This window comes from Rosa rugosa, chromosome 6 (assembly GCF_958449725.1).
Source record: "Rosa rugosa chromosome 6, drRosRugo1.1, whole genome shotgun sequence".
Classification (NCBI taxonomy): Eukaryota; Viridiplantae; Streptophyta; class Magnoliopsida; order Rosales; family Rosaceae; genus Rosa; species Rosa rugosa.
Window position 1 is genome coordinate 18021037 of NC_084825.1, and position 10881 is coordinate 18031917.

The window sequence follows — 10881 nt, forward strand, 5'->3', positions numbered from 1 at the left end:
TGGGACAGCCTTTGATGTGGAGATGAGTTACAAGAGTTGAACATATGGCTTGGGTCCATTCGTGCAAGTAGTTGATATCTTTCATGAGATCTTTTAAAAAAAAAATAAAAAAAAAATTATATTCACAAAGTGCTTTTTGTTTCTTATATATGTGAGCTATTTGATTGCCTCAAAATATTTTCTCTCACATATAATTGAGTGATTATAAGCTTTTAAGCATGAGCCTTGAATCTTAGAGAAGAAAGAGTGATATATCCATGTGAGGTTTGAATCATGACTTGTTTGAAATATGTTGAGCTCCACTCACCACCATTGTTTACTCCCAAGTCTTACATGCTTATATGTGGATTATATTTTGTAATTACCTCTTGAATATCTTGATGATGTGATTCTTGGTTAAGTGCTAATCTTGGTGTCTTGAAAGTATGAGATTTCTGAGACAATATGTTAAAGGGCAATAGAGGTCTTTGTGATGTCAACATCATGGTCTTTGTCTTTGAATTTACTCTTTTATGTGTGACGTTTTTTTTTTTTTTTTTTTTTTTTTTTTTTTTTTTTTTTCTTTGTGTTTTGCTTTGTGTTTTACGTTTTTGGTTTCTTTGAGTCTTTGTGTTTTTGTTTCCATACTTAGTCAATTTTTTCGTTGGTTTCTTTGTTTTGTGTCATAGTCTTTTTGGTTTGTTAGTTTTTGATTTTGCTAAGGGACTAGCAAAAGCTAAGTGTGGGGGAATTTGATAGGAGCATTTTAATGTGGTATTTTAATAGTTAATTCCTCACATTTTGCTTAGTTAATTCCTTAACGAATCGATTTTTAATTCATTTTTTATTTTTAGGTACATTGGAGTAGATGATGATGAAATAAGTGTTAGGTCCATAAAATGATGGAGAAAAATGGAAATGCACTAAAAAGGTCAACTTTACACATTTTCCTACTCCGGCTAGGAGAAACCAAGCCAAGCAAGGAAGAAGGAGCGACCACCTGACCAAATGAACTTCAAATGAGCTGAAACCTTCCAGATCCATTCTAGACATCCTAAGAAACATTTCTTATGAAGAGTGCAAGAGCCAAAAAGAAGTGGAAGGCCTTCAAACAGTCAGCCCAATTTTCTGCAGAAGCAAAACTGGAAAACTGGACCTGTAAGGAGTCCAGCAGAAATTCCGGCCCAAACACATGGAGATAAATTCTGAAAATTTTACAGAATGATCTACACTCATGATGGATCATTTCATATGAAGAAGTCACGGGCAAAATCTGAAGTCTTGGTGGAGAATTAATTGAAGGAAAAATGAGTAGAAAGTGACTCAAACCTAACAAATTCCATTAGTGTTTAAATATTCAAACCTAACAAATTCCATTAGTGTTTAAATATTCAAACCTAATAAATTCCATTAATGTTTAAATGCTCAAACCTAACATATCATCATTTGTTTAAATCCAAATAGTTTTGCTTGGTAGCCTATAAATAGAGGCTACAACAAAGAAGAAAGGACATTCCTTCATCCATTCCATTTTCTTTGTCTCTCCATTTCCTTTCCATTTTCCTTTCCATCCTCTAGTTTCAAGTTTAGTCATCTCCACGAGTTCAAGCAAGGCCAAAGAAGAAGAAGAGAAGCCGTGAGCACTTCCATCCATAGCCATCCTTGAAGCTTGCTTTCGAGTTTCAAGAATCCACAACGTGAATCATCCATCTCATCTTCATCCACGGTGTAATCCTATTCTCCTTTGTAACCTTTGCTTTGAATTTCGTTGGTTATGAACTAGTTGACATATATGTTTGAACAAAGTATTATTTCTGGAATTTTTATGATTAATTGAGAATTTTCAGATTCATATATTGTGATTCGAGAGTTGCTTATGTGGGTTTGTTTAATTAAATTTGCGTTATAGATAACTTTTGTATTTTAATCTTATGTGGTTGCAAACACTTAGGGTTTCGATATGAATGGTGCTAGGTTTAAGAACATGAAATCGACTTTTCGTTTTGTGTAAACTTGAATCAAAGTAGTAAAGGTTTTGTACAAAGATCGAATTTAATTAAAGAGAATTGCAATTAGGTGGACTTTTCCATACTAAGTTGTACACTTGAGTTGATAGCCTTTCTCTATGTGTAATGCGTTAAACATGACATGATTGACTAGCTTTCTAGGGTTTGATTGCATGTTTGATAGGATTAATCTAGGTGCTTTCGCTTAGGTTAATTAGCATTGAAAAGTAAAAAATGGGAATTCATTTGCTTTCGAATGTTTCACATGATCAACTCCTTTCTCATGACTTAGATGAACAATATTAGGGTTTGAATCAATTTTAATCATAAGTTTCGGTTTTGATCTTTGTTCCTTCATTCCATTCGTATTTTTATGTTTTTGCATTTTAATTGTTTTTGTTAACTTAGTTTCATTTTCGAAAAAACCAAAAATCACTACTACAGAAATTGAAACAGACGACGGGCAAAAACTGTCGTCTGATATGGAGCCTGACCGTCGTATATCGAGGCGCCGTCTGATGAAGGTCGATTGTAGGGAACCGTCGTGTGAATGGATCGGCAGCATGGCGGCAGCATGTCGGCAGCATGCCGGCAGCCTGTCGACAGCATTAGCTGTTGTGTGACTGTTCTTCAGACAACGGGCGACTTTAGAAACTGTTGTGTGATTGCGATTCAGATGTCGCTTTATTTTATGGCCGTTGTGTGAGTTTTATTCACACAACTGTTTTTTCATAACATCCGTTATCTGTTTTGAGTTCAGACGACAGTTTTTATTTTGAGATTGTTGTGAATATTGTGTACATACGACAGTTTTTTATGTGGTTATTGTTGTCCTAATAGAATGATTCAATGCATTATATTTGCTGGATGTGGAATCAAAAATGACCAAATTAACTTATCAATATATATATATAGAAGAAATTGTTATAATCCACATCATACACCAAAATGGATTGTGCAAAGATAATCTTTTATCCACAAAAGGAGTATATCTAGTAGTACTCTCCTAGTAAAATACATCCAGAAATTTACTTAAGAGTGTCTAGCTTTGCTGTTCTCATGGTCTCATTGGGGTTTGAGGAGCTCCCAGACTCAACGCTCTCAATATCTTCAGGAGTTTCTTCAATAGCATTAGAACTAAATTCAACTTTTGTTTTAGCATGTGCTTTAAGCAACTCAAGGTCATGTTCCAGCTTCTGAATGTGCTTCCTTACTGCTCGAAGGCCATCCATATACTTCGATTTATCCAAAGCCTGTAAGGGGCAGGAGAGAACAAAAGGAGAAAAATGAGAATTAATGATGGACAGAGTCTCAAGTCTATAATTAAGGGCTCTAGTTTTAATTTCAACATCAGTAAGCATTTGACCAGTGTTCAGTGATCAAGATATCTAGTTTCAACTATGCAAAGTGGACAAAAACACTAATAACCCTACGAAGGAAGGTCATTTCAGAATCTAATGTGGCGGATAACATGACAGTACTTAAAAACATATCACTCAGAATAATGTTCCTAAATAGCTTTGGCAACCATTTTTTGAGAAAATCCCATGCTGACAAAATGACCAAAAACTTTGGTATTGGAAGGTCTGAAGGTCCTGGAGATGAGCTCCTCATGTAGGAAGAAACAACAAAGGAATTGCATGTTCAGAATCTAATATATACTATATCCCGTCAAAATATCATGCGTGCTTCTACATGTATACTTATGGGCATATTCATCTCGTAGCAGTATATGTTTGCAAGTTCATCAAAAGCCATAAAAATTAATAATACAAAAGATGATTATAGTGTGCACATGGGAAACCAAATTAGTCAATGCATTTAAGCATACAGCAAGAAGCCACGGTAAAAGTAAAGATGAATAAGCTGACTTCAATTTAACAAAAATATAAGAAAACATTTACCTCCACAGAGCCCAGATTAGCTGAAGAAGAAGATAAAGTGAAATTTTCAATCTTGTCGAGCTCATCTTCATTATCCCAGTTGTGTGATCAGGTTCTATAGGCTGTACTCTGCCTTCATTTCTTCTAAGACAATAAAAGCGCGGTCAACTGCTCCTGATTGACCATATGCAGTAATAAGTGCATTGAATACAACTCAGACTGGCTTCACTTTCTACTGCATGTAACATTTCATCAGCATGAACTTGCAATGCAGAAAGATACAAGAAACCACTTGCTCAGAAAACCAAAAATATGATTATGTGGTATCAATAACTACTAAAAGTGATTGTAAAGTTTGTCAGTGTAATAGTACCTTAGACCTCAATATCCCATAAGCACCAAATGCCTTTGCCACTTCCGCAGCTCTGCCACAACCATTAATCAGTGCCCCATATGTGTGAACATTTGGTTCTACTCCAGCACTAACCATCTCATGGAAGACCTGGGAGAGGAAGAAAACATAGCTATAATAAAATGGGCGACTCAAAATAAGATACAGAGATTATATTCCAGGCATATTCAATAGAAACAATTCACCGACTGAGGACTCATTAGTTACCAAAGCTGTAAAGGAAAAATGTAATTACAAACATCAAAACAAAGATTGAACAAAATGAAATTATAGCCCAGAAAAAGATAAATAAATAAATGAATAAAAGAAAAAGGCAGATGCTAGAATTGCAATTGAGATGTAGAAAGTAAAAGTTCTATCAGCAAGCATTGTATGGACTATCATCTCTAAGTAGCAAACACATTAAAGAAAGCAGGAATTCTTTTGACATATAAAGGAAGCTAAATGGGCATAATTTCTCAGCCTTGAAGTAACGTGACTAAATATTTTATGATATGATAGTGTGACTAAATAAGTCAAACTAAAATTCAGAAATCTCAGTTAAAACTCTATATGTATGTCATTCTAAACCAACAGAAGCCAAAAAGGAAGATATCATACATCAAACATCGTGCCTAATAAGATTAGTCTAATGTACTTATTTCAGCCTTTATCTCTGAAATTTCAAAGTTAAAAGTTGCAAGGAGTATACCTTCAAGGAAGCACCACCAACTAGAAATTTCACGGATCTGCAAACCTGCATCCAAAGTATAGCAACACATAATCCAATTACACACAAAGTCAAGCCATTACTCATCAGGAAGCACACTCATAACAAGAATGTGATACCTGAAGATCAAGAAAAGAAGCAGCAGCTAGAACACGAAAGGCATTGGTATCACTGAGCTTGGGGTGGTGGCCATACAAGTATGCCAAAGCAGTTGCAATTGCCTATGCGTTAATATTCTTATCATCTACATGTAATGTCACAATGGGAGTATGCTAAAGCAGTTGCAATTACCAATGCTCTGCATTCTTACCAATTCTCACTGTTCAAAACATAAACATTGAACAAGCAAACCTGCAACTCAGTTAAGTAATACACTAAATATACTAAATAAACCAAAAAAAAAAAAATCTAGATAAACAAAGATCACAAAAGGTTCCAACATCTTCTCGAACAACTCTAGTGCACTTGTTTACTCATCTTATTCAGCAAGATATAAATTTTACCCCAGATATCAGTAACCCAACCTAAATTAAAACAAACAAACCTAAAATTCGCCTCAATTGAGAACCCAGTACCAATCGAAACAAACCCCAGAACAGTCGAATTGAAATTTCCAGAACCAATTACTTGGGTTAGGGTTAGGGATTCAAAAAATTGAACTTTCAATTAGAAATAGAAGCGCACCTCTGGAATTGAGCTCAATCCGCTGGGCCTCGAGTCGATTGAGATTGTGGGTCTTCTGGCGGAACTGGAGCTGGAGCTCGTGAATGTGTACCAATCCAAGGCCTTCTTTTCAGCTTGTCGTAATCAATGACCCAGTGGAGGAACTCACCTTGTAGGGTAGACTATCAAAGTAGATCGAGGTGGCCGAGATCTTCTTCCTGCCGGAGGTGTAGTAACCATGGGTCAAGTGACAGCCGGAGGGGAGCCCATGATGCGGTCGTGGGGCTGGAACACGGCGGTGTAGTAGCGGTTGCCGGGCATGCCCTCAGATCGACGGAGAGGATGACGACCGCTTGGATTATGGCCGGTGATGGCCTTGAGGGGCTGGTACCGAAGATGGTGAGGGAGAACAGCCTTTGCCATGATGATATCAAGCCGTCAATTGGTTAGAGAGACTGATTTTCGTTTGAAGGTAAGGCACGAGCGAGGAGTGCGGGTTTGGGAGAGTGAAGTTTTGGTTTTGGGGAGACGTTGTCGAGAGAGTGAGGAGTTTTGGGTTCTGTGTCTGTGTCTGTGTCTGTGTCGAGAGAGAGTAAGGCGCTGTCGAAACTTGAGAGAATGAGGAATGAGCTTCGAGTATTTTGTTAGTTTTTTTTTTCACTTTAGTGTTGGGATTTCAAGCCCCGCCTATATCAATTTGGACAAGCCCTATCAATTTAGTCATTTAGACAATGACTCACACAATAGAATTTTATAAAAATGTGGTCTGAATGCAGCTATTTTAAATTTGAATTTGTCTCCTATCAATTTGACTTCCCTCTTTGGGGAGTTAGAAAAAAATGATGGTGGGAAATCTCCCTCCTTTCTGCCAAACATATTAATCAGACCACAGTTTTATTGTTTCTCGTCGTATGATTAATACATGTTAGAAGAAAATTTAGGGTTTGAGATGGGGTTTGGCACCACAGACATTGTGGGAAATTTTCCGCTCAAGTTTTTTAGGGTCATACAACGGTTTTGTCCTTAAACGTCTTCTGAACTAATTCAAAATTCCATATCAGACGACGCATTTTATAAAACTGACGTCCAAAAAAATAAAAATCAATCAGACGACGGAAAACTATAATGCGTCGTCTGAGAGGCGTCGTCTGATTCAATTTTTGTAGTAGTGAATGAAATCCCCCCTTTTCGTGTAAAATGTTTATATTTTGTGAATACATTTGTGAATATTATACTTTGTTTTAATTTTAATTGTTTAATTGTTTGACAATGACAGGTGTACCCTCAATCCCCGGAATAGAACGATCCCTATTTGCTTATACTACTAACGATCTTTTCAGGGTTAAATTATGCGCTTGCTTTGAGCGTATCAGCAGGGATTACTATGATTTTATTGATTGTTCTAATGTAATTCCCTGAACTAAATTTTATGCCGGGATTACTATGATTTTTATTATTTGTTTTAATGTACGTGATCTCCTGAACTAAGTTTCTATGCAGGGATTACTATGAATTCTTTTGTTGTTTTCATGCACTAGGCCAAAAAACGAAACAGACAACAGACATTTTTCGTTGTGGGATATGGACAATGTCCGTTGTGTATCGACGCGTTGTGTGATGAAAAATGGCATAACAGTTCTGCACCGTTGTATGACTTACAAACACACAACATTTTTTTTGTTATCAGCGTTGTGCCTTCCCTCGGCAGATGCCAGGCACAGCTGCCGTGCAGCCATGCTGCGCATGGCAGGTGCATGCTTCATACAACAGAACTTGTTTCAAAATTGTTGTTGGAAAGCTTAGTCAGACAACATTTTTTTGAATTTCACTGTTGTCTGATTTCTACTCACACTTCAGTTGTACAGTATGGTCGTTGTGTGACTTAGTTTTGGACAACGTAGTTCAGTTTTTTACAGTTGTGTGATTGTAAATGAGAAGACATAATTTTTGTAAAACCATTGTGATATATAAAAATGCATTCCGTAGATACCCAAATTGTATGTATTGAGACAACGTTGGATTGCCATTTATTAAAATCGGTTGTATGATCATTTTCATTTCCTGAATTTTGTGCATTATTAATGCTCAGTTTTACCTAATGAACATTGATCAATTGGAAACAAAACTGATTGCAAACATCAAATGATTAATCGAACTCATACTATAAACTTCAAATGTAAAAAAGGAGCATTTCCTTATCATCCAAACCAACATTAAAAGAACAAAAGCATTCTAACCTAAGCATTCTAACCAAAGGAGTCTTCACAATTGATTTTACATTCAGCTTTTTGAGGTGTGTGTAGCACTGCCCACACCCAACAAACATGAACGGAGCTCCAAATATGTAAACCATGGAAAACGCAGCTCCAACCTACACAATACATTGATTCAGTTATTCACCATTTCAATTATATATAATCCAAGCAATGAAAGAAGGCATAAACTAATATCCAAAACTATTTACAATTTACTTACCTCATCGTCTATAATATCAAATAGTAACTAAGAAAAGTAAATCTTGTTATTTTCTTCAATGCTATATTTAATCTACCACCAAACCTGCACTTAAATCAAATCTGTAATTAAGCCTGAATGTGCTTTCAAATTGACAAGAAAATTAGTAATTATGCCTCAGCTTTTACAAAGCAGTATCAATGATCAGAAACAAGTCTCACCTTGCTGCTCATATACATTATCTAGTTTCTGGGCCATAACTAAATAATAAACTATGTCTTCCAATGGCAGGTACAACATTTTACAGATTGAAGAAAACTCATATACAAAATAAAACTACTGCCAATTTGAAACTCAAAAGCAACATTAGTCAGTTACACATCAGTATTCAAGCTACAATTATTTACAAAAGCTTATGCCCTTTATATATTATCAAGAAAAGCAAGCAAGCAAGTTCAGAAAAAGAAGCAAAGGTGGATGCTTTTTGTTTTCTTTCTCTATGACACTATCCTACTTTTTTGACATTGTGATTAGAAGCCTGATACAGCATCTGAAACACCTTCCCCTACTGAAAGACACTAAAGTAGTGCCTAGAGCCTAGCAGCTGAAAACATATATATGTGTGTAGGTTACTAAAGGTAATAAATAACGGGGCTCACCTTTTTGAACTGCTGGGATTAGTGTACATGGCCTGAGGATCTGATTCTCTGATGGGATTAGTGTACATGGCCTGGAAAATGGTTCACTTTTTCTCATACCCATTTGGGGCATCAACTAAGCAATAAAAAGGCAACAATTAATGAGGTGATGCTGCAGTATCATTTCAAACAAAAAACAAATGCTATCACTGGACAAAGCCCCAATGGAGGAAATCAAAAATGGACCATTACCAATACTAGTAATGCATTACACAATTGTGAAAGATCAAAATTTTACAAGAGCCGTGAAGAAATGGGTACCTGCAGGTGCTCTACTAAGTTCACCCCTCATGCTTCTAAACATCTGATCAAACCAAAGAGAGGAACAAACAAGTGAGCGTTGAATGTTATATTTAGAGGAACAAAAGCACCAAAAAGATGGACTTGGACAAACTAAGATAATGACGAGAGAAAAAAACAATTACCTGGAGATGGCTTTTGACATGAGAAATGGTGAGTCCTTTGATATCCATAATCTGAAGAACAAGTTTTGGAGTAGCCTCTGAGAGGAAGAAAGACAGGAACCAATTTAAGGTTAGAAAAGAAATATATAGAACCGGGCTAAAAATTTAGAGATCAAAAGAAAATGAAGGAATAGATAGAAGAGAAAGAAAGGTGCTTACTTTTATGGCCTCCAAGCCTCTCAATGGCTTGAACAAAGCAGTGATGAAGCTCAGGAGTCCACCTCAGAAGAGGCACTTTGGATCTTATGTAAGGCCTAACAGCACCATTTCTTCCACAGCTACTACTAGTACTCAATTTTTTCTTTCTCAAAACCCAGATAGACCAAAATCCAAACTTTTTCACCACCTGGGTCTTCCCCAAATCTTCTCGTGAGAAAAGTCCTATATGTTGTTCTAATCTGTCTAGCTCTTGGGTTTGGTTTTTTAGAAGGAAAAGACTCTATTTTCAGATTTAACCTCCCAACTTTTAAGACTCAGAAACCAGTTGGAAGTGTCTATCTAGGTATGTGGCAGCTAGCATTATAAGCACAGCCTTGGAAAGAAGGGAAGAAGAAGAAGAAATAGAGGAAGAATCTGAAGGGGACACTATGAGCCGAAAACATACAAATCAGCTACCTGATATCCATGAGAGTAAAAGATAAGTTAAGAAACCCAACTTAAACCATGCCTACAAAATATGAAGTAGCAAATAGATCAGAACAAAGCAAGAGAATTAAATCCCAGATGCCAACATTCAAATTCAAAAGGAATACCATTCGATGATCAGCTCAAAGGTTCAGATTCACCAACCTGATTAAAACCCAGCAAATTTCAGAAACCTAACAATGGAGAAATTGAAAATTCGAAGCTAGAGGAGAAAAAGTGAGTCTTTTCAAAAGACTAGTTGTGAGCTTAATTACCCATTTTATCATGTGATTGTATTGGGCTCCCAGTCTTCTTCAGGGAACAGAGAGACAAAATCCCTAGATTCTAGATCCCCAAATTCCCAAAACCCAGATTTCTCACACTGAATCCACAAACAACACTCCAATTGAGGAAGTATTTAAGAAAATTAAGAAAAATCAAAACTCACCACAGCAGCCAGGTATTGAAGGACGGCAGAGAGATACACCGGAGCTCCGACACCGACATGCTCTGCATACTTGCCGGACTTAAGATTTCAGACCTGGGGCTGAGATCCACCATCTTGGAAACTGAAAAGTTCTAGCAAGATTCAAGCCCTTGCAATACTCATAAAACTCAGCAAGATGCCCAGCCTGCAAAACAACAAAGCATAGAGGAATTAGCTCAACACCAGTGACCGTACCGTTGAATCGGGTTCCCAAAAAAAAAAAAATCACTGATCCAAGTCAATCCAGTGGCCACCAAATTCTTCGAATCGCAGTTTGGTGGGTGAGATCGAGATCGAAGAGAAAAAGAGAGGGGTTATGGGAGAAAACGAGGGTTTGGGTGATTTTGGGGAATCTGAGATTGGGGGTTTCCCTATTTGGGATTTCAGAATGAAAGAGAGAGGAAGACTATGATTTCTGGGTAAAGAAGAGAGTTGGATGAAGAAGAGAATGAGAGAAGACTCAGAGTGAGACAGGGAGAGGAGCGATCTGGAGAGAGAGAGA

General features: G+C 36.8%; 1 protein-coding gene and 1 long non-coding RNA gene across 17 annotated transcripts; both read right to left on the reverse strand.

The window, feature by feature from the left end:
• Positions 1-2869: 2869 nt before the first annotated feature.
• LOC133717691 (uncharacterized CRM domain-containing protein At3g25440, chloroplastic-like) lies at positions 2870-6108 on the reverse strand. 7 transcript variants are annotated; one of them, XR_009849888.1, is made up of 6 exons: positions 5674-6108; positions 5109-5308; positions 4972-5016; positions 4242-4370; positions 3890-4042; positions 2870-3238 (listed from the first exon to the last, which is right to left on the reverse strand). XR_009849888.1 is itself a non-coding variant. In XM_062144406.1 (4 exons), the coding sequence occupies exons 3-4, from the start codon at positions 4356-4358 to the stop codon at positions 3014-3016; spliced, it is 342 nt and encodes a 113-aa protein (XP_062000390.1). In that variant the 5' UTR covers positions 4359-4370; positions 4972-5016; positions 5674-6108; the 3' UTR covers positions 2870-3013. The 7 variants fall into 7 exon arrangements, 2 of the variants coding, with proteins under 2 accessions (XP_062000390.1, XP_062000389.1); XR_009849885.1 differs by having other exon boundaries at positions 3890-4100; XR_009849884.1 differs by having other exon boundaries at positions 3890-4103.
• Positions 6109-7795: 1687 nt separating this feature from the next.
• LOC133713943 (uncharacterized) lies at positions 7796-10881 on the reverse strand. 10 transcript variants are annotated; one of them, XR_009848360.1, is made up of 7 exons: positions 10341-10881; positions 10021-10057; positions 9428-9883; positions 9230-9306; positions 9066-9108; positions 8128-8880; positions 7796-8023 (listed from the first exon to the last, which is right to left on the reverse strand). It is a non-coding gene; the product is annotated as an uncharacterized LOC133713943 (long non-coding RNA). The 10 variants fall into 10 exon arrangements; XR_009848361.1 differs by having other exon boundaries at positions 9428-9935; XR_009848363.1 differs by lacking the exon at positions 10341-10881 and adding an exon at positions 10168-10334.